Below are 22,964 nucleotides of genomic sequence, written 5' to 3' on the forward strand. Positions count from 1 at the left end.
CTAATTTTTTGCATATATATTAGTTGGCCAATTAATTTCTTTCTATTTTTTTATTAGAGACGGGGTCTCGCTCTTGCTCAGGCTGGTCTCCAACTCCTGACCTCGAGCGATCCGCCCGCCTCGGCCTCCCAGAGTGCTGGGATGACAGGCGTGAGCCGCCGCGCCCCTCGGCCTTCACCTTGCTTTTATGGGCCTCCCCTGTTAGAGTGTCAGCTACCCAAAGGTAGGGACACCAGTCCCTCAGTTGTCACTGAGTCCCCAGGGCTGAGTAGAGTGCACACAGCAGGTGCTCGATAGATGTTTACGGATGAACAAATGGAGGGTTGGATAAAGGGACGCATGGATGGGTGGATGGCAGCCGGCCGAGCCTGCGGGCTTGGAGCCGGCCGCTCCGGGGTCTGAGCGGTTCCGTCCCAGGGTCCGGGGGTCCATCAGCCGCACGGTCGGCCCTTTGGATGAACTCGACCGCAGCGAGCGGCAGATGGCAGAGACAGAAAAAGGGGACTGGGGGTGACGGGAGGAAGGACTAGGGCACCCCCCGGACATATGAGCCGAGCACTGGGCTCAGCAATTTTGAGTAAACTGAGTAAACCTCTGAGCCTCAGTTTCCCCATCTGTCAGAGGAGCTAAGCCCACCGTCCCCAGGGGCCCAAGGAGACACGACAGGCTCTCCAGGGTGGGCCCCCCGCCCCAGGCGGGCAAACCCACTATCGAGGCTTTGGGGGCCCCAGCGCCCCTGCCTCTGGGGGGCTGAGGAGCTGACCCGCCCCCCGGAAGACCCCGGGGTGGCCCAGGAAGGCTGTGAAGGCGCTGGGGGCCCAAGCAGAGCGACGGGGTCCCCCGCGTGCGCCCCGCACAGGCCCCCGCCCAGCCCCACTCACCTGCCCCTGAAGCTGAACCCACCAGCCCGCCGGCCCAGCCTTGAGGCCCAGGTGCCCGGCAGCTTTGTGACTCACAGCCGGGTTCCGGCCAATCCCCGCCGGCCCCTGGGGGGGGTTCTGGAGCGGGGGCGGGATGTGGGTCAGGGCCGAAGGTCACGGTGGCTGCTGTCTGCCCGCGCAGGAAGTCCGGGCTCGGCACAGCTCCCTACGTCTGGGGGTGGCTGCGGTCCCACAGCCCTGGGGCAGTTTTCCGAGAGGCTGCTGGTAGGGCCGCCCCGGCCTCCTGCCCCGGCCTCCACCAGACACAACAACTCAGATGATGTGGGGGTGTAACATCTGATTCCTCTGGGAAGGGACCCATCAGGGGGTGGGACGGGTCAACCAGGGAGCTGAGCCCGAAATGGGGAGAAGGAGCTGTCGGTGGGGGTGGGGGGGGGGGACAGAGGAAGCAGCCGCCTGTGATTAGGGAAGAGCGAGGAGGCTGGTGAGCCAGGTGGGCAACCAGGGGCCTGACAGGTGGGGCCTCTGAGGGGAGTACAGGAGTTTGGTTTATCTTTTTTGAGATAGAATCTTGCTCTGTTGTCCCAGGTAGAGGGCAGTGACGTGATCCCAGCCCACGGCACCCTCCAACTCCTGGGCTCAAGCGATCCTCCTGCCTCAGCCTCCTGAGCAGCTGGGACTACAGGCATGCGCCACCATGCCAGCCTAATTATTTTTGGATTTTTGGTAAAGATGCGGTCTCACTCTTGTTCAGGCTGGTCTCCAACTCTTGGCCTCAAGCAATCCTCCCATCTCGGCCTCCCAGAGTAATTTGGGGTTTTTTTTTTTGAGACAGAGTCTGGCTTTGTTGCCCAGGCTAGAGTGAGTGCCGTGGTGTCAGCCTCGCTCACAGCAACCTCAGACTCCTGGGCTCAAGCGATCCTCCTGCCTCAGCCTCCCGAGTAGCTGGGACTACAGGCATGCGCCACCATGCCCGGCTCATTTTTTCTATATGTATTAGTTGGCCAATTAATTTCTATTTATAGTAGAGATGGGGTCTCGCTCTTGCTCAGGCTGGTCTCGAACTCCTGACCTCGAGCAATCCTCCCCCTCGGCCTCCCAGAGTGCTGGGATGACAGGCGTGAGCCACCGCGTGCCGGCCTGGAATTTGGGTTCTCTGGGGAAGGCACCAGGGAGCCACGGGAGAGCTAGAGCAAGGGAGGGGTGGCAGCTTCTGACCTGGGCCCCAGGCCTGGCTGTGACTGGGGACTCCTGAAGGTGGGGCTGGACCTGGCGCCCTGCCAAAAGTGGGCGTGGCCCTGGCTCTGGCGGGGGAAGGGAGGCCACTGCCCTAGGTCACCTCCCTGGGCTGCGCTGGGTCGGGGCCCAGTGTGAGTCACCGCGGGCCCAGCCCGAGGCTGACACGCAGCCTGGCCGCGGTGCAGCAGGCTCCGGCCAAAGCCACACACAGCCTGGCCCCGAAGCCTCCGCCCGGCCTGGCCCCCTTGGGGAGCCGCTGGGGGCGGGGGGCCCCGGGCAAGAGGCCAGGAGGGACCCCTTCCTCTGTCCTCTCCTCTATACCGTGGCTATGGCTTCGGGCAAAACTGGGGCCGTGGCCGTCGGACAGCAGGTACATCCTCCGTGTCTCCGCATTGACCAGAGCAGACCTCACCCGTGCCTCAGTGGAGCCGCGCACGGACCGGGCGTGGTCAGGGAGTAGCAGAAGGGACACAGGGCACTGCAGGAGCCCGGTAAGGGCCTGGCCCAGCCCCGGGGGGGACACTGGGCACGGGCTCCCGAGGACAGCTGGGAGGTGGAGCCCAGCTGGGTGGCTGGAGGAAGGTCGCAGGCACCGTGGCGGACTGTGCAAAGGCCCTGGGGCCAGGAGGAAAGAACATAGAGTCGGAGCGGGGAGGCGCCAGGCAGGACACGTCCAGGTTCCCCAGAGGGCTGGTGCCTTAGCTGGGAGGTAGGCCAGAGGTCTGGGTTCGAATGCTGCTCTGCCATGTAACGGGGGTGTCGGGTGAGTCGCAAAACTCTCCCGGGCCTCGCCTCCTCTCCACGCTGGGGTCTCCGCCAGACACCATCGTTGAGTGCGGGCACTGCTGCTCAGCCCCCAGCTGCTCCTGGTGCCCCCCACCTCTGGCCTCCAAGATGCCAGCCCGCCCCCCACGGACATCCCAGCACGGGTGGGAGAAGCCATCGGGGCACGGGGACTTACTTGGCTGAGGCCACACACCGCAGCCGCTAGCCGCCACCGAAGCTGGGACCCAGTCTCGGGGCGAGTGAAGCTCTGCAGGCCTCAGGTGTGTGTCAAGACCCACCTCGGTGCCAGCGTCCTCCTTGGGCGGCGTGGGGGGCGGGGTGGGGGGCCCCTCCTGAAACACCTGCCTGACCTCATCAGCACGAGAGGCCACTCGGTTTACAGTGCCACCCTCGGAAAGCGTAGGTGGCGAGGGACCTTCTGCACACCTGCCAGCTCACCTGCGACACGGGCACGGCTCACCTGCCTTCCCTGGCAGGGCCCAAGGGACACGTGCCCACCTTGGCCACCCACGTTCACATCCCTGGGTGGCCCAGAAGCCCGAGGCTCAGGGTCCGGACGGCAAAGGCGGGAGCAGGCAGGGGAAGTGGGCGGCCTGGAGTCAAGGCCATCCCTCTGTACGGTGCCCTGAAAAGGCTGTGTGACCTCAAGCCAGTTGCTCAACCTCTCTGAACCTTTTCCTCAAAATGTGGCAGTCCGATGTTGGGGGACGAGGATGCCCCAGGGAGGTACCTGAAAAATCCTCGACTGTGAGTCCTCGGGACACACTCCCGCGCCCGAGGCGCACCACGTGGGGCAGCCCCCACCTGCGCCCTCCCTTCCTCCTGAGACCACGGGCTCGCCCTCTGTGAGCCTCCACATTCCACTTCCCGCCACCAAACGGCAAAATAAAAGCTCCCACGAAGCGCCAGCTGCAAGCCGAGCACTGCTTTGTAAACATAAACTCTCTTCATCTTCACAACTTTGTACGCGCCGGCTTCCCGATGGTTCCATTTCACGGGCTGGGAAACAGAGGCCCAGAAGGGTAAATGCAAGGTTCAACAAGCTTCTGCCTCGGGTCGGGGCTGTCGCCTTCGCACCTCGCGGCCTCTCCTCCCCAAAAGGCGCTGGGAACTGGCTCCGGGTCCCCGGGGTCCCCTCCCCAACCCCGGCAGCCGGCGGCCCCGCTCCGGGACGCGCCTAGAGGGCGCTCGCCGCGCGCCAGACGCGCAGGCCCCGCGCCGCTCCCGCCCCTGTCCCCAAAGGGCGGAGCGGGCGGGCGCAGGGACTGGGGCGGGCGCGGGGGCGGGCGCGGGGCCGCCCAGCCCGCCAGGCCCCGGCGGGGAAGGAGGAGGCGGAGAGCCGAGCTGGCGGAGGAGACTTTACTGAAAACAGAGCCCGGGCGGACCGAGGATTACAAACGGGAATGTGGACTCGTAGCAAAACACAACGACAGAACAGAAAGGGCGCGCGGGGCGGGCGGGGAGCGAGGGAGGGGGCGGAGGATTTTTTTTCTTCTTCCCATTTCTTTAAAAAACCCACACGAAAAACACACACACACACAACCGACGTTTGTTCCCGAGTAGAAACATAAATAGGGCAGGATCGAACACTCTGTCCTTCTCTCTTCCAAAGGCAGAAAAGGAAAAGGAGACGCAGGGCTCGGGGCTGCGCCCGAGGGGCCTTCCGCGGCGGGGCGCACGGAGGGCGGCCGGGACGCGCGGGTGCGTGCGGCGCGGGCGGCCGCGGGGACAGAGGCAGCGCGAGGGCGGGGGGTCATGCGCTCGCCCCCCCGGGAGCAGGGGGTCCAGCTTGTCGAGTCCGGGGCGCCCTCTCCGAGTCCTGGGCTCCCTCCGGGGGGGTCCCCGGGGGCAGCGCCCTCTCCGAGTCCCGGGCGCCCAAAGGGGGGTCCCGGGGCCGCGCCCTCTCCGAGTCCGGGGCGCCCGCGAACCCCCCCGCGAGCCCGCCCCTCGGGAGGGCGGCCGCGCATGCGCGCCGCGCGCCGGCTCAGTACGCGGGCACCTGGTGCTGGGGCAGCAGCTGGCAGCCGCTGTTGACGTGGCTGAGGACTTTCTGCTTGAGCTGCGCCACCTGCTCGCGCAGCAGGCTCGCCGTGGACGCCAGCTCCGTGTTCTGGCTCTTGAGGGTCTTCACTTTCTCCTCGAGGCGCGAGATGCGCTCCAGCTTGCGCTTGCGGCACTTGGAGGCGGCGATGCGATTGCGCAGCCGCTTGCGCTCCGCCTTGATGCGCTCCTGCGTGTCCATGTCGATGGGCGACAGCGGCGGGCTCTCGCCGAAGCTCGGCACGTCGGGCACCGTCTGTGGCTCATCCTTGAGCGCGGCCAGGCGCGGCGGCCCCAGCGCGCCCGGGGGCGGCGGCGGCGGCGGGAAGGGCACGGGCTCGGCGGCGAAGGCGACCGTCGCAGCGCCCCCCGCGGCCCCCGCGCCGCCCGCGTAGCTGCTCAGGTTCGCGTAGACGGGCGCCTCGGGCGCGGCCGCCGCCGGGGCCAGCTCGCCGGAGGGCGCGGAGCCCGCGGCCGTGCCCGAGGGGCCCCCGGCGGCGGCGGCCGCGGCGGCGGCGGCGGCGGCCGCGCCCGCGCCGAGCTGGTTCTGCTTGTGCAAATCCTCCAGGGCCTTGACGAAGCCCTCGGCGAACTCCTGCTCCTCGCTGGCCGCCACCTTGGGGTAGAGGAACTGCGTGCTGGTCGGCGTGGTGGTGACCAGCCCGTTGGACTGGATGATGAGGCGCTCGAGCTCCGGGGAGGCGAGCTTGAGCAGCCCCAGGTCTGGGGAGGCGAGCAGGCCGTCGGGGGGTGCGGTGCTGGGGGCGCCGTCGGCGCGCAGGGGGGCCGGAGGCGGCGCGGCCCCCGGCTTGAGCGCCGCCGCCACCTGCTCGCTCAGGCTCAGCGTCAGCGCGTCCTTCTTCATCATGCTGCCGGCCGCCGCCGCCGTCGGGGGCGCCCCGGGGAACAGGCGGCCCGGGGACGCGAAGCTGCCGCCGCTGCCACTGCCGCCGCCGCCCAGGCCGCTCAGCGCCTCGTCGCCGTAGAAGGGTGTTTCCATCCTCCGCCTCCCCCGCCGCGCCGGCCCGGGGGGGAGTGGCCGCGGCGTCCCGGGGGGCCCGCGCCCCCCCCCGCGCGCTCGGCCTTGCGCCCGCCCAGGCCGAGGCCGCTGCGCCCGGCCCTCCGCTGGCGGCGGCTCGTGCGCCGCGCGGCCCGTGCGCTCTCTTATAGCCTCGGCTCGGCGCGATGAGCTCACCGCCCCCGCTCGCCATTGGGCGCGGGTGACGTACGGCATTTGCATGAAGGGGCGGGGCGGGGCCGCCGACGCCCGCCCGGCCGCCGTTGCCGGGGCGACGCGCGGTACACGGCACAACAGCGCGCTGCCTTGTGGGTTGACGTCATGGGGGCGGGCCGCGCGCCGAGGCCGGGTCAGCCCGCCCCGGGCCCGCTGCGTGCGCCCGGCCTCCCCGGCGCCGCCTCCCGCCGGGGCGCGTCCCGGGTGGCGTGATGCGCGGGGACACAGGGCGCCCGGCCACGCCCCCTGCAGGCCACGCCCCCTGCAGGCCACGCCCCGCGCCCGGGCCGGCGGGGGATGGGCGGCAGCGCGGATAAATAACTCCGCGGCCTCGCGCGCACTGCGGCGGCGTCGCTGCCCGCGGCCTGCTCGGGGTGCGGGGCCTCTCCGGGGGCGCGGGGCGGCCCGGTCTCCCCGCCCTCCGTCCCGGGCGTGTCTGCTCCGGGAAGACGCCGTAGGAAGTTGCTGGGAGCTCCTCGGTCTTGATCATTTTCGCTGGGTGGGGTCTAGAGGCCTGCCTTTGCAGGTGGGAAACTGAGGCAGGGCGAGACCCCAGAGCCAGCCGGGAGTCACAGCAGGGGCTCAGGGCTGTGACTAGGCCTGAGCTCTTTTTTTTTTTTTTTTTGGAGACAGAGTCTCACTTTGTTGCCCGGGCTAGAGTGAGTGCCATGGTGTCAGCCTAGCTCACAGCAACCTCACACTCCTGGGCTCAAGCGATCCTCCTGCCTCAGCCTCCCGAGGAGTAGCTGGGACTACAGGCATGCGCCACCATGCCCGGCTCATTTTTTCTATATATGTTAGTTGACCAATTAATTTCTTTCTATTTATAGTAGAGACGGGGTCTGGCTCTTGCTCAGGCTGGTCTCGAACTCCTGACCTCGAGCGATCCGCCCGCCTCGGCCTCCCGAGTAGCTGGGACTACAGGCATGCGCCACCATGCCCGGCTCGTTTTTTCTATATATATTAGTTGGCCAATTAATTTCTTTCTATTTATACTAGAGACGGGGGTCTCGCTCTTGCTCAGGCTGGTCTTGAACTCCTGACCTCGAGCGATCCGCCCGCCTCGGCCTCCCAGAGTGCTGGGATGACAGGCGTGAGCCACCGCGCGGGGCCTAGGCCCGAGCTCTTACCCGTGGATAGAACCCTACAACTTGGGGAGTCCAGGCCTCTGGGCGGCTGCCCACGCTTCAACTCTGGGTCTGCCAGGGCCTGACGTGGGTCCCTGGGCGGGGGCGGCCCACTGCAGGGGCCGGGCGATGAGGCAGGAGCCCAGCTAGTAATTAGGACCTGCTCATTACTGCTATTATGGCTGTCAGGCTTATGGGCCTGCCATGAAGGGTGGCCGGACAGGGGCGCCGGTTCTCACCTCAGGGCCTTTGCACGTGCTGTGCCCCTGCCCGGCCTTGCCTTCCCCCAGTGCAAAGTGTGTCCCCCAAACTTAACTGCAGTTCTTTGGTCTTTAGTTCTCTCAGCTTGGAGTGCCCTTACTTAGCCCGTAGTGTGTCCCGTAGCCCCTGAACCTTCCAGAGTGATGGGGTGCACCGTGGTCCCTGGAGGGCAGAGACCCGGGCTCAGGGTTTGACCAGTGGGCATGAGTGCCCCGTTTCCTGCACCCCTTCCTCACCTGGCCCTGCCCCCAGCCGGGCTCCGGGGCAAGAAGGCCGCAGCGGAGGCTGTCAGCGCCAGCAAGAGACCTGGCTCGTCCTCATGAACTAACTGGGATGCAGTGAGGACGTAAGAGACGGACACCCGGCCTGGCAGGGGGCCGGGCTGCGGGCTGGTCTGTCGCCGGACAGGTAGGGGAGGTGTCTGCGTTTCCGCACCGGTGGGAAGGCCGAGCGCGCTCCAGACCTGGCTCTGGCCTGGGCAAGGGACCCCTAGTGGGAGGAGCCCCAGCCCCACAGCCCGCCCTGCCCTGGCGCCCTCTCTGGGCCCCATGCTGTGGGCCGGATTGGGGGAGGTGGGGTCCTGCTCCTCCCTGAGGCCCAGCGTGAGTGGGCGGCCTAGGGAAGCCCTGCCCTGACCTCCGGCCTCGGCCTTGCCCTTGGCCGCTAGGGCAATGGTCCAGGGAAACGGTAGGCTGAGCCAGCCTGGGCTGAGTGGTGGACTCTTCTCAAGGTGGGCCGTGAGAGTCCAAGGCATGTGACTTCTCTGAGCCTCAGTTTCTCCCTCCTGAACATGGAGCATATAATCCCCCCATACTTGGTGGAGTATTGTGATTGTTACTGGGGGTATTTGAAGAAATAGTGAGGGCTCAGTAAATGTTTGCTGTGATTGTTTTACTTTATTGTTATTTGGCCAAACTTAACTGCAGTTCTTTGGTCTTTAGTTCTCTCAGCTTGGAGTGCCCTTACTTAGCCTCCTGGCAAACTCCTACTCATCCTTCAAAACCCACCTCCAATGCCCCCTTCTCCAAGGAGACTTTCCTAATCATGTCCCCTGGGATTCCCCCTAGTCCTCCATCTGGCCAAGCCCTGTCCCCCATGTGTGTCTGGCTCTGTCTCCCCCATACAGGAGGCGGGGAGGTCCTCAGGGCTGGATTGGGAGGACTTGCCCTGGCCTCCTAAGTGTGGGGAGCTACCTTTGACAAGCTCTGCTGCCCCGCTCCGCAAAGGCTCCTCTGCCTGTGCATTTGCTGTGTCTATGCCTCAGTGCCCCTCCCTGCCCCCGCTTTCTTCCCGCCGGCCAGGGAGCCCTCCAGACACCCCGTTCCTGTCCACTCTGGCCCATCGCTGACCCCACAGCCGCCCTGTCCTGCTCCGTCCTCCCAGAATGGAGGCATCTCAGGGGCAGGTTGAAGTCTCTTTTATTTTGGAGACAGAGTCTCACTCTGTCGCCCAGACTAGAGTGAGTGCCATGGCGTCAGCCTAGCTCACAGCAACCTCAGACTCCTGGGCTCGAGCGATCCTCCTGCCTCAGCCTCCCGAGGAGCTGGGACTACGGGCGTGCGCCACCATGCCCGGCTAATTTTTTTTATTTGTTTGTTAACTTTTTTTTTTTTTTTAAGGCTGGTCAAGTGGAGCAGTGGGAGTGGAGAAGGAACAAAGGAATCTGTAACTGGTTGTCATCGATTAGTTGTAAACACCATGATTTTTTCTATATGTTTTTAGTTGGCCAATTAATTTCTTTCCATTTTCAGTAGAGACGGGGTCTTGCTCTTGCTCAGGCTGGTTTTGAACTCCTGACCTTGAACGCTCCACCCGTCTAGGCCTCCCAGGGAGCTAGGATGACAGGCGAGAGCCACCGCGCCCGCCTGGCCAGGTTGAAGTCTCTTGGGACAAGGTGGGGGGCGGGGGGGGGGCTCTAATGCTGGGGATGAGGCGAACACCTGCCGCGTCCAGGGCCCCAGTGTGAGGGAGAGCTTGGGAGCACAGCCTGGAGGACAATAAACGGTGCCCCCTCCACAGAGGGGGAGAAGGAGCGTGCACCCCAGACGGGGCTAAAGAGAAGCAAATCGGGAGCGGATGCGGGAGGGAAGGTCCCCGGGGCAGGAGCAGCAGGTGCAAAGGCCCTGGGGTGGGAACCAGCGGGACAGGACAAGTTGACAGCAGGTGGGACTGGACCGAGGAGCCCAGGGAAGCCAAAAGGAGAGAAGGCAGGGAGGGCCTCCACCTAAGCCCGGGGAGGGTTTGTCCCCAAGGCAAGCGGATGGGGTTTGGGGGTGACAGGGCCGGGCCTGGAACTCTGCACTTCCTCCCCTTTATCCTCCTGGCAACTGCAGGAGTCTGGCCGGGAATGTTATTCCACTCCCCAGAGCAGCGTCAGCAGAAGGCGTGGCCCTTGTCCCCAGGTCCTGAGTCCTACAGCCCCGCCAGAGAGAGCCAACCCCGCCCTCCAAGCCCAGGCCTCACCTCCCACACCCCCACCCGGGTGGATGTTTCCTTTTTCTTTTTATTTATTTGTATTTATTTAGAGACAGAGTCTCTCTCGCTCTGTTGCCCAGGCTAGAGTGAGTGCCGTGGTGTCAGCCTCACTCACAGCAGCCTCCAACTCCTGGGCTCAAGCGATCCTCCTGCCTCAGCCTCCTCCTCCCGAGTAGCTGGGACTACAGGCATGCGCCACCACGCCCGGCTAATTTTTTTCTATATATATTTTTAGTTGTCCAGCTAAGGTCTTTCTATTTATAGTAGAGACGGGGTCTCACTCTTGCTCATCAGCCTTCTTCCTTGTTTACAACAAACTGCAGGGCAACTTCTGGGGCCCCCCCTCTCTTGGGGCCCCAGAACCCCGTCCACGAAAAAAAAAGAAATTAAAAAACATAAATAAAACAACCTGCAAGTGGGTTTAATTTTTAGCCTAATTTCAACAACTCAGAAACCTAAAAACCAACTTGATACGTCAGAAAGCCCCAAAGAAAGACAAAACCGGGAGTGAAGCAGGCGGAGGGGTGCGGGGAAGGGGGCCTCTGGGCAGGGGGCGGGGCTTGTGGCGGCCGGTCCCCACCCCCACGCCGCCTTCACGACCCCACGGAGTGGGGGTCGGGTCTGGGGGGACCCTAGCCCCCGCCTAGGACCTGCGGGCGGGTGGGGCGGGGGCTCGCAGGGACAGTCCCGGGGTGGCAGGTCGGGTCTGGGGGGACCCTAGCCCGCGCCTAGGACCCGCGGGCGGATGGGGCGGGGGCTCGCAGGGACAGTCCCGGGGTGGCAGGTCGGGTCTGGGGGGACCCTAGCCCGTGCTTAGGACCCGTGGGCGGGTGGGGCGGGGGCTCGCAGGGACAGTCCCGGGGTGGCAGATCGGGTCTGGGGGGACCCTAGCCCGCGCCTAGGACCCGCGGGCGGATGGGGCGGGGGCTCGCAGGGACGGTCCCGGGGTGGCAGGACCCCGCGAGGCGGCGGGGGCGGGGCGCGGCCTTGGGGCTGGGGGCGCCGGCCAGCCTCGGCGCATTCCTGAGGATCGGGTTTCAGGGAAGGCTGAGGCCTCTCCCCTCCCCTCCTGCCCCCGCCTCCGCGCCCTCGGGGAGCAGGGGCCGCGGCGTGCCCCAGCCCAGCCCCCGCGTTTGCCCAGCCCCACGGAGGGCACCCAGGGGCTGCCCTCTCAGTCGGCACTGGCTCCGTCCAGCCTCGCCCATTTTACAGATGGGGACACTGAGGCACGGCCAGCCCCCTTCAGCGCCGACGCTGATGGAACTAGATGGAGCCTGGCAGACAGCCACTTTAGGACCCTTGTTCCTGACCGCTCGGAGGCTGGGGTGTCCCCAGCCTCCCTCAGGCTGCGGAAGAGTGGCTCAGTCCTGTGTTTGTTGATCGACTGACTGATCGTCCAGAGTCAGGCCCAAAGGGCTAGCACTAGGGGAAAGCAACTTACCCTACCCACCGCCCGGGGCGGGCAGGACCCCTGCACTCGATCAGCATGCATCTAATGTGCACTTGCTGTATCTCCAGGCCTAGGACAGGCCCTTTCACAGGCGGATGTTGGGGAGCACAAGGTTTGGGGGGCGCGGGGCGGGGTGTATTCTTTTCTTTGCGCAAGCGCGCACGCGCCCCCCGCCGCGCCCTCCCTCCGGGAGGGGGGAAGCGCACTTTGGTCCATGTCCCTGTTTTCCTTTGAGTCGCCCCCCCTTTTCTGTTTTGACTGCAGTAGATATGTCGCAAAAGGGAACCTTCGTGTCGCCGCCAAGAGTGGAAAGCCAGTTTCTCTTGCCATAAATAGAAGGAAACCAGAAAACGACGAAACAAGGGCCAAGCCAGGCAGCCCCTCCTCGGGGACACTCAGGGCCGGGGCTGGGCCTCCAGGGCCTCAGTGGCCTCCACGGCAGGGAAGCCCCAAGCAGAGGGAGGGCGGGGGTGGGTCACAGGGACCCGCTGGCGGGCGGGCGTTCGGGTCCCCGCGGTTCCAGCGCGCGTGACCCGGAGTGGCGGGTGCGTGGGCTGACCCGGTTCAGACAGCCTGGGCCCGGGTTGGCAGGGGGGCGTGGGGGCCCCCGAGGGGCCTCTCTGGGCAGGCTTCAGTTTGGCTCCACCTCCAGACGTGGGGCTGTCCCCACCCACAGTCCTGTGGGCCCGGGCGCCTGTCCCCGCCGAGGTGCCGAGACGCCCGGGCCCCGCTTCCTCCCCGTCCGCCCGCGGGTGCGAATGGGCGAGCGCGCGGCGGATGCGTGGGTGCGGGCTGGGCGGCCCGAGCAACAATGAAGGGCTGGGCGAGCGAACGCACGAGTGGAAGTGACGGGAGACCCACTCTCTCTCTAGCACTGAGAGACCAAAAGGATTTGCTCCGTAAAGTTCGGGTTCGGTCAACAGGCCCCACTCACCGACCCAGGACGCCACATGGCGCCCCAAGGCCGCGGGTCCGCACCCCGCCTAGGGACTCTGCCGCCCAGTCTCCGAAGTGGCCCTGGGCGGAGGAGCCTCTGTCCCCATTTCTCTGACGCACAAACTGAGGCTCCGAGCAAAACATGGCTTCAGTGCTTAGAGGGCAGGTTCGCCTCCGGGTGGCCGGGTCTCCGCAGGGAAACTGGGGCGCTGGAGCTCGGGGGTCCCGGATGGCGGGGAGGGGGCGCTGGAGCTGGCCCCCCAGGCCTGGCCGCCGGCCAGGCAGCAGGAAGGACCTGGGCCCCAGCGGGGGAGGAGACGGAAAGGGGGCGAGGCCGGCAGCCCAGGGGGCGGGCAGGAGGCGGCCGCCCGGCCGGGGGTGGGGGCGGGGGCGCAGGCGGGTCGCGGTCGCCTAGCAAGAGGCCCCGAGGAAGCAGCAGGTTTGGGGGGCGCGGGGCACGTGGGCACTTCGACGCCAGCCCCAGCGAATCAGGCGGCGCGGGGACCCCCAGCCCCCCCCCCGGCGCCGAGTCGAGCCCTTGCGCTCCCACGCCCTCCCCTCCCCCGCGCCGCTGCAGTCCGGGGAGGAAGTGGCGAGGATGCGGGGGGGACCCCGAGTCTCACTTCCCCTGGGGCGGGGAGGGGCCTGCGGGGTCCTCGCCACCGCGGGGAGACGGTCCCCTGGGGGGGGGCGGCGCGGCCCGGGCGGGGGGGCGTCCCTACACTCGGCGGGCTTGCATGGTTGAAACTGGGGGCAGAAACCGACTTTGCAACAGCTAGTTGCTGGGGACTGGGGACCCCACCCGAGTCCGGGGACCCGGCCAGACGCGGACACGCCCGGCCGGAGGGGGGTGCGGGGGGGGGGAGGTCAGGGCCGGAGGGAGGGCCGGAGGGAGGGAGGGATGTCGCAGCAAAACTCCGGGTCGGGTCCGGGCGGGAGACGCAGGGCCCGCAGGCCGCGCCGGGCCCCCGTGCGGGAGGCGGGGAGGCCCGGGACGCCCGCGGCGGCGGACGGGTTAACGCGCCGCGGCGGAGCCCGCGAGGGGGCGGCGGAGGGGGCGACCCGCGTCAGCGCCGACGTCAGGGCGAGGCGGGGCCGCGTAGACACGGCGCCTGGGCTGCGGGCCCCCGCCCCACGCGGCGCTGGAGGCCGTGGGTGTGGTGGCGGGGCTGGTCCCGCGCCATCCGGAGAGGGAGACTGAGGCACAGGAAGGGGCGTGGCCCGCCGGGGACTGAGCCGGGGGGGGGGGGCAGCCCGGGCCCCTTGGCGGGCGGGCTGGGATGAGCCGCTCTGGGGGGTTGTGTTCTGTTCGCTTTCCGGCGCGCAGACGCGCCCCCGGGCCCCGGCGAGTCTCGGCTGCCTGGCCTCAGTTTCCCCGGCTGGACAATGGGAAGAGGGGACGTTCGCCCTCTCCTGCGAGAGGGGGTGGGAGGGAACGGAAAGGGGAGGACCTCGAAACCTGGCGGGCTCTGGCCCCCCTCCCGCCTTCCTCCCTCTTCCCCCTCCTTCCTCCCCCCTCCTCCTCCCCCTCCCCCTCCCTCCTCCTCCTCCCCCTCCCTCCTGTCCTGCTCGTCTCCCCCCTCCGCTTCGCTTCCCTCCCACCCCCACCCTCTCCTCCTCCACCCCCACCCCCTCTCTCTGCCCCCCCAACCTCCCTCCCCCACCCCCACCCGCGCCCTGCCCGCCCGCCCGGCTGCTAATTGAGTGCAGGGCTGGGGGAGGGGCGGCGCGCGGTTAACCCCTTCCCCACCGGGCCGCGGAGGGCGCCCTGAGCAGAGCGGAGGCTAGGGCGTCCCCGTCCCCGCGGGAATCACCCTCTCCCCCAGGGCGGGCCTCCGGCCCTGGGACAAGCCCCTTTGATGAGTGGGTACGTTGAGGCCCAGGGAGCCGCCCAGGGTTGGGGCGAGGCCGTGCGCCGCGGGGCCCCAGGTAGGAGCTTGGAGATGGGAGAGGAAACCTAGATGGTGACTTGGAGATAAAGAGAGGAAGGCAGAGATGAGGGAGGCAGATAGCAAGACAGGAAGGGAAAAAAAAAAAAATCAGAGTCAGAGCCAGAGCCCTGGAGAGACGAGCCGGGTCAGGAGAGACTGGAGCCCCAGCGGGGCCTGCAGCACCGGGCAGGGCGCACGGGCTTCCCCCAGGAGGCTGGCGGGGACGGCTGGGGACTCCTGGCCCTGGTCTTGGCCACCTGGCCTGGCTCACCCACTGACTTCTTTTTTTTTTCTTTTTTGAGACTGCGGGGGGTCTCGCTCTTGCTCAGGCTGGTTTCGAACTCTTGACCTCCAGTGATCCTCCCGCCTCGGCCTCCCAGAGTGCAAGGATTACAGGCGTGAGCCACGGCACCTGGCCTGCACCCACTGACTTTTTTTTTTTTTTTTTTTTGAGACAGTCTGGCTTTATCGTCCAGGCTAGAGTGAGTGCCGTGGCGTCAGCCTCGCTCACAGCAACCTCAGACTCCTGGGCTCAAGCGATCCTCCTGCCTCAGCCTCCCGAGTAGCTGGGACTACAGGCATGGGCCACCATGCCCGGATAATTTTTTCTATATATATTAGTTGGCCAATTAATTTCTTTCTGTTTATAGTAGAGACGGGGTCTCACTCTTGCTCAGGCTGGTTTGGGACTCCTGACCTCCAGCGATCCTCCCGCCTCGGCCTCCCAGAGTGCTGGGATGACAGGCGTGAGCCTCCGCGCCCGGCCTGTGCCCACTGACTTCTAACAAGGCCTTGTGCCCTGGGCTGAGGGTCACCCCTGCCCAGGGAGCCACTGCTCACCCCACATCCCGCACCCCGTCCCTGACGCCCTGGTCACCTGGAGGCCACCACAGCAGGGGGGGAAGCCGTGGGGTGTGGAGGAGGTGTTCAGAGGGTCCATGACAGCAGCAGAGGGGGCCACCATGAAGATGCCCCAGGGAAGAGTGTTCCTGAAAGCTGCAGTAGCACGTGCAAAGGCCCTGGGGTAGGAGTTTGAGGTGTGCTGGAGGGACTTCAAGGAGGAGGCCTGGAGTGGGGTGGAGAGATGGGGGGAGGATCGCAGAGGCACCCAGGTCCTCAGCAGGGAGTGTCCGGGATGTCTCAAGTCCTTGCCAGCCCAGGTGGAGCCCATGGTGCCCTCCCTGCCTCAGTTTCCCCACCCGTGTCTAAGCTCCAGAGGAGGCAGGAGAGGCTCTGGGGTTGTGGGGGCTGCCCAGGGTCACAGGGACCCCTGTTCTGCCCTCTGTGAGCGCCACCCTGGCCTCCCCACACCCCCCCTCCCGCCGTGGCTCCCCGCTGTGGCCCATGGCCCCCCAGCTCTGCCTGCTTCTGCTGCGCGGCGCCCAGCCCTTGCCCACACTGCCCCCCATCTGCAGTGCCCACCCCGCTTGATGCCCTCCCCCGCTCCCTCCCAGGAAGTGGAGGGACTGTCGCTGCGGACGGGGGCGTCCGGAAGGTGGGCATGGTGGCCCCTGAGGGCTGCGCACAACCCGGGTAAAAATAGCTGCTCCGCTGCCCCTGCCCCTGCGAGGAGGCGGCCTTGACGGTGGCTGCAGTGACAGTGACGGGGTGTGCCAGGAGAAGCATCCGGCAGGGCCCCAGTTGCCATGGTGACACTGACTCAGCGGCAGAGGCAGGTAGCGGCATCTGGTACCCGGCCGGCCGCCCGTGCCCATGGCAGCCCGTCCAGCCCCGCCCTGCAGCCTCCGCCCCGGGGGCAGCTAGTGAGGCTGCCAGAGGCAGGGGGACCCTGGGAACGCCGGACAAGCCCCGCCACCACCCGGCCGCCTGCTGCCGCCTGCTGCAGGGTGGGCGACTCTGCGTCCCATTGCGCTCACTCGAGTGCCAGCTCCTCCTCCCTCCATCTCTCCATCTATCCTCCCTCCATCCATCCATCCTCCCTCCATCCATCCATCCTCCCTCCATCTCTCCCTCCCTCCCTCCATCTCTCCATCCATCCTCCCTCCCTTCCTCCCTCCATCCATCCATCCTCCCTCCATCCATCCTCCCTCCCTCCCTCCCTCCATCCTCCCTCCCTCCCTCCATCTCTCCCTCCCTCCATCTCTCCATCCATCCTTCCCTCCCTCCCTCCATCCTCCCTCCCTCCCTCCATCCGTCTACCCACCCACCCATCCGCCTCTGCACCCACCCACCCATCCATCCACCTACCCAACCATCTATCCACACACCTGTTTACCCATCCCCTACCCATCCATCCCTCCATCCTCGCATCCACCCATCCATCCACCCACCCATCCATCTATCCACACACCTGTTCACCCATCCCTTACCCATCCATCCACCTCTCCACCCACCCATCCATCCACCTCTGCACCCACCCACCCATCCACCTCTGCACCCACCCACCCACCCACCTCTCCACCCACCCATCCATCCTTCCACCCACCCACGCATCCATCTACCCATGCACCCGTTCACCCATCCATCTACCCATCCCCTACCCATCCATCCCTCCATCCTCCCATGCACCTGTTCACCCACCCATCCTTCCACCCACCCACGCATCCATCTACCCATACACCTGTTCACCCATCCATTCACCCATCCATCCCTCCATCCTCCAACCCGCCCATCCACCTGTCCACCCATACACCTGTCCCCCCGTCCATCCATGCATCCTCCCGCCCCCCCACCCGGTAGTGCCGGGGCTCCTGCTGTGCTGACGGAGCTCTGCGTGCAGGCGGCCGCCCTGCCAGCGCCGTCCGGGCATCAGAGGGGCTGGGCCCGGGGCTCGGGTGAGTTCTGGGAGTTGGGTCTCTTCCTTGGGCTCCTCATTCTCTCCCCCGCTCTTCCTGCACCCTCAGCCTCCACTTCCCCGTCTCAGAGTGTACCTTAGACGCCTCCCCCGGCCCAGGCCCTGCAGCCCCTACCGTCCCCCTCCCTCCTCTGGCCCCATCATTTGTCCCGCTCCAGCCTTCCCTCCAAGACATCAGTTTGTTCCCGCCTCGGGGCCTTTGCACGTGCTGTTCCCCCCTTCCGGGAGACGGGAACCTATCGTGTTTCATTCCCGGTTTCCTTATTTGTCTGAGAGGCAGCCTGCCGCCTTTCCCCAGCTCCGAGACGGGCAAAGGGGCATGGTGGGGACTCAGCACTGCGTCCCCGCCCACTGCAGAGAAAACGTTGGACATCTGATGAAGGGTAAACAGAATGTGCTCCATCCGTGCAGTGGAATATTACGCAGCCGGGAAAAGGAGTAAGGTTTTTCAGACACGCCTGTATGTGCATGAAATGCGGGGACGCCCCGCTGAGTGAGAGGAGCCAGACGCAAAGGGCCACAGGGCGTGTGACTCCACTGACACGGGATGTCCAGGTCAGGCCAGTCCGCAGAGACAGGACGCCGATTAGTGGCCGCCAGGTGTGGGGGGAGGGGGATGGGGAGTGACTGCTGATGGGGAGGAGGGTTTCTTTTGGGGGGGAGATGAAAATGTTCTGGAACTAAACAGAGGTGGTGGTTAAACAACCTTGTGAATGTACTAAATGCCACTGATTTATTCTCTTTAACATGGTTAATTTCCAGCTGGGCTTGGTGGCTCACACCTGCGGGAGGCCGAAGTGGGAGGATCGCTTGAGCTCGGGAGTTCAAGACAGGCCTGAGCAAGAGCGAGACCCCGTCTCTACCAAAAATAGAAAAAATTAGCCCGGCGTGGTGGCGCATGCCTGTAGTCCCAGCTACTCGGGAGGCTGAGGCGGGAGGATCGCTTGAGCCCAGGAGTTGCAGCTTGCTGTGAGCGAGGCTGACGCCACGACACTCTAGCCAGCCGGGGCGACAGAGTGAGACTCTGTCTCAAAAAATAAATAAATAACATGATTAATTTTACGATATGGGACTCCTACCTCAATTCAAAACAAAATAAAACAAAAAAAAAGGACATAGGTAAAAACTAAGGGGATCCGGCCGAGCGCCGTGGGGCGCACCTGTAGTCCCAGCTACTCGGGAGGCTGAGGCCGGAGGATGGCTTGAGCCCAGGAGTGGGCCAGCTTGGGTGACAGATCAAGACCCTGTCTCTAAAAAATAATAAATAAAATTAATAGATTTAAACACACACGAAAACACTCTACTTCAGTAAAACGTGTTTTTAAAGAAACTAAGGAGCTCTGAATACAGTAGGGATTTTAGTTAGGAAAAACAAATTTAAAAACAACAAAGGAAACCGCCCCCTAAGTGTGCCAGAGGTCGCAGAGTCCCGCCCTCTGACCTTGTCTGGGTTGACTCATCCTCCCTGGGGGCGGGGCCTTCGGGCTCTGCGGTTCCAGCTCCGGCGCGCACCTGCCGGCCTCGCACCCGCGTGCCCTCCGGCCGGAGCCCTCAGGTGGCTGCGACGCTGGATCCCGCCCGGAACTGCGGCCGGTCCCGGGCTCTTCCCCCCCTCCCCAGGCCACCAGCAAGGCCGGGCGCTCGGTGGTGGCACGGAGTGGTGGGGCCACAGGGGCCGTGGTGGCACATGACCAGGAGGCCACGTGTCTCCAAGGGTTGTAGGCCTCCACCTTGCCTGGGAGGAAGAACTCGCGACCCACCTGGGCTCTCAAAGCCGGTGGGAGGGCAGCGGGGTGTCCGGCCGGCGGGGGAACACAGACAGCAAGAATCAGTCTTTAATTTTTTTTAAGAAACACTGCTGAGGCCGGGCGCGGCGGCTCAGGCCTGTCATCCTAGCACTCTGGGAGGCCGAGGCGGGCGGATCGCTCGAGGTCAGGAGTTGGAGACCAGCCTGAGCAAGAGCGAGACTGGTGGTGGTGCATGCCTGTAGTCCCAGCTACTCGGGAGGCTGAGGCAGGAGGCTCGCTTGAGCCCAGGAGTGTGAGGTTGCTGTGAGCGAGGCTGACGCCACGGCACTCACTCTAGCCCAGGTGACAGAGTGAGACTCTGTCTCAATAAAAAAAAAAAAAGAAAAAGTGCCGAACACAGTGCAGGCCTCTCGGACGAGGCCGCTGAGCCCTGGCCTCCCCGACCCTAAGACCGAGACTTGGGGGGATTTCAGAAGCGGCCCCCCACAGAGGGCTCGGGGAGCCGGTGGCGTCTGGAGGGGCGAGGCGTGGAGGGTCTGGGCCTGGGGCGCAGCGCAGGGGAGGGTCGGGGACGGGGAGACGCGTGAGGACGCGAGGAGTATTTTTAGGCGCTGAACGCAGCCCTGAAGTATTTCCACGGCCACTCCCGAGAGCGAGCCGGGTGACTATTTTGGTGCCGGGTTCCAGCGGAGGCGGGGCAGGGCTGAGTCACTGCCGGGTGGCCACGGAGGCCGGCCGGCCGGGAGGGGTGTGCAGGGCAGGGGTGTGGGCCTGCGAGGTGAATGCTCACTGGCTGGGGACCAGGCCTCCAGTGCCGGCCTCCTGGGCACAGAAGACTGAGGCTGAAGAGGGATCGTGGTGAGGTTCTGAGAACTCTGCAGGCACACAGTGAGGCACTCCTCTTACCTGACTGCAGGCATTTATCGAGCACTTGCTGTATACACCACATTGATCGGCCCTAAGATTCCTTTTTTTTTTTTTGAGACAGAGTCTCGCTCTGTTGCCCAGGCTAGAGTGAGTGCCGTGGCGTCAGCCTCGCTCACAGCAACCTCAGACTTCTGGGCTCAAGCGATCCTCCTGCCCCAGCCTCCCGGGTAGCTGGGACTACAGGCACGCGCCACCATGCCCGGCTAAGTTTTCCTATATATTTTTAGTTGGCCAATTTCTTTCTATTTATAGTAGAGACGGGGTCTCGCTCTTGCTCAGGCTGGTCTTGAACTCCTGAGTTCAAGTGATCCTCCTGCCTCGGCCTCCCAGAGTGCTAGGATTACAGGCCCGAGCCTCCGATCCCGGCCTCTGAGATTCCTTTCATGTAACCCTCCCCAAAGCCCCATGAGATGGAGCCGATGTTGTCCCCACTGACTGGCAAGGACACTGGGGTGCAGCTGGGTCAAACTCACTGGCCACCTTCCCCAGGTGCCTTGAATCCCGTCCCGCAGCTACAATCAGGGCCCTGAGTTTTAAAGCAGGAGCCGGCCTCACCTGCCTCCGTCCCGACCAGGTCCCGGCCTGTGGTTTTGGGGCGGACACACCTGAGCCGGGAGGGAGCCAGCGGCCCCTTCCAATTCAAGCAGGCACTGGAAGGAGCTCTGAGGAGGCCCCGGAGCAGAGGGCCAAGTCCATTGCTGTGTGCCCTGGGGCAGGTGTCTCACCCTCTCTGTGCCTGTGCCGTGACCCAGCACGCCTCCCTGTGGGTGGGCTCCGCAGCGGCCTGAGGCTTGCTCGCTGATGGATGCACAGTGGTGGGCTGTCACAAGGGCGGCTGACCCTCAGAGGTGCCAAGTCGGAAGTGGCTTCGGAAACCCGCGGGGCTGGGTAGGCTCATGGGGGGCCCACCTGCGCCCGCCTCCTTGGGCACCTGCAAGGGGCCCACGGAGCAGGCCGCAGCTCGGGGTTTTGCGGCTGCGGTCCCCTCCACCTGTCCCCTGTTCTCCCTGTGCCCAGAGGCTTCTTGCCTTACCTGTGGGAGAGGCCTGTCTGTGGGAGGGAGGTCCCACCCCAGCGCCCTGTCCTGGGCTTCCTGCGCAACTGCCACCTGGGCTGAGCCCCCAGCATGTCACCCGAGGCCTGCACCCTCCTCCCCCTCTCACTTTGCCCGCGTCCACCGGGCACAGGGCCTTTGCACATGCCACTCCCCCACGGGAAACGCTCCTCCCCCAGATGGCGGCCTCCCTGGCCTCCCTCCAGCGCTTCTCGGCTGTCCAGCGTCGCCCTCTCTGCCCACCTCCTCGCACGAGGGCTTCGCCTTCTTCTCCCTTCCTGCGGCGCCTATGCATCTGGCTTGCTTGTGGCCGGCTCAGCCCTGTGGAAGGGAAGGGCCGCCTGGGACAGGGAGGCGGGCCCAGTGCCAGGCTTGTGCTGGGGGCCGGGGTGGGGAGGCCGGCGGCGGCAGGCACCCAGGCCACCTCCAGGGGCTGTCGGAGTGGCTCTGGGAGCAGCGGGTGCGGCCCGGAGGAATCGGTGCCGCCGAGGTGTGTGCAGGGGCGTCCGGGAGACACTTCCCCTCCGGGGCCCCTGCCTGACGCCGGCCTGCGCATTTGTCCCTGAACCGGGCTCGGGCCGCAGAGACGAGGCGGCGGCAGTGGCGGCGGGGCCGTTGCACGCAAGCTGAGTCACGCAGCCGGGCGCGCGGGCCTGGGCCTCCCACAGAGGGCGAGGTCGGGGGCGGTGGGAACCACCTACGGCGCAGGCGGCCTGGTCAGGTGACGAGGGTGCGGACCTCATCGGAGAGCCAGAAAGATCTGGAAGCCCCAGGTTTAGGAACTAGGCCAAGGGCGATTGGTTTCTCTTCTTGTTGAGGGGGCCGGGGACGCGGCTTCTCAAAACCAACCAGGAAGAACGAAACCCGGGGCCGGCCCCACCTTGGGCTCAGGAGGCCAAGGAAGCTTCTGGAAGCTCGCTGGCCGCAAGCGCGGCCGAGGCAGGCGAGGGGGCCCTGCGTGCGGCTCGCGTCACGCCGAGGAGGGGCCTGGCCGGGAGCCCGCTGGCGGGCTGGAAAGGTCAGAGCTGCGCCCGCGTCGGGCGCTGCAGGCGGGCGGCCGCGATTGCGCAGGCTGGGGCGCCTGGGATCGGCCCCCGCGCCGAAAGCCGGGCCACTTACATACGAGCCCTTGTGACCCGCAAAAGCAGCCCAAGACCCTGAAGCGCGAGGAGGCGCTGGGGGGCCCGAGCGCGTTCTCCGTTTGGAGCTTGGTGAGGGCGAACTGGCGCCAGCAGAGGGTTTTCCAGGACGCCCGGCCCCACAGCTCCCAGATGTCACCAGAGTCGCGCGTGACGGAGATGACCCCCGGCAGGAAGGGCCGCTCCCCCAGCAGAGCCGAGACCTCTGGGCCACTGAGTCGCGGGTGGGGGGTGCGAACACGGCCCGCCTTCGCCCCGCCCCCTGCCCGGGGTGGCCCCGCCCCCAGCAGGCCGCGCGGGCGCGGGGCCGGCGGGCAGGTGGAGGCCATAGGCCTGGGCACGACCGCCGTCCACCTGTGTTGAGGGAGGTGCGCGCGGGGCCCCCGCCCCGTCAGCCAAGTGCTGCTGTGCCGGAGGTCGTCGGGCAGCAGCAGGTCCCACGACGGACCAGGGCAGCGCCCCGGCGCCAGGCAACGCGGGCGGAACTCTGAGAGCCCACGAAGCGGGCTCCGCACGCAGCCAGGCCTCCGCGCCGAGCACCCCTCCAAACGGCTTTCCACACGGTGGCCGTGGAGACAACGCGTGCGCGGGGGACGAGCCGGCGCCTGTCCCCGGCCTTCCCTGCGGTTCCTTCCCTTTGCTTACGGAAGGAAAAACCCTCCGCAGACGACGCTACCGAGAGCGTTTTCCCAACAGTGCTGGCTCAGCGTCTCGGGCGGGCTACCCGAGGTGTGTGACGCGCGGGGCCTCGGCTGGAGAGCGGGGCAGAGCCTCGTGCCGATGACCTCCGGTGCTCCTCCAAGGCGGCCCCGCAGGCTTCTGCCCGGCACTCGCTGCCCTCCCCCCACCTCCCCAAGGTGCTACCCTCTCCACGGAGGGGCGGGGTCCCAGGGAACGTGCCCGGGGACGCCAGGGCGCCCA

General features: G+C 66.0%; 1 protein-coding gene across 1 annotated transcript; it reads right to left on the minus strand.

Annotated features, from left to right (window-relative positions):
* Nucleotides 1-4,251: 4,251 nt before the first annotated feature.
* Nucleotides 4,252-6,080, minus strand: JUND (JunD proto-oncogene, AP-1 transcription factor subunit). The gene has a single exon (XM_076001540.1). The coding sequence runs from the start codon at nt 5,944-5,946 to the stop codon at nt 4,891-4,893; it is 1,056 nt and encodes a 351-aa protein (XP_075857655.1). The 5' UTR covers nt 5,947-6,080; the 3' UTR covers nt 4,252-4,890.
* Between the last annotated feature and the right edge of the window lie 16,884 nt (nt 6,081-22,964).

Source organism: Microcebus murinus, chromosome 4 (assembly GCF_040939455.1).
Source record: "Microcebus murinus isolate Inina chromosome 4, M.murinus_Inina_mat1.0, whole genome shotgun sequence".
Taxonomy (NCBI): Eukaryota; Metazoa; Chordata; class Mammalia; order Primates; family Cheirogaleidae; genus Microcebus; species Microcebus murinus.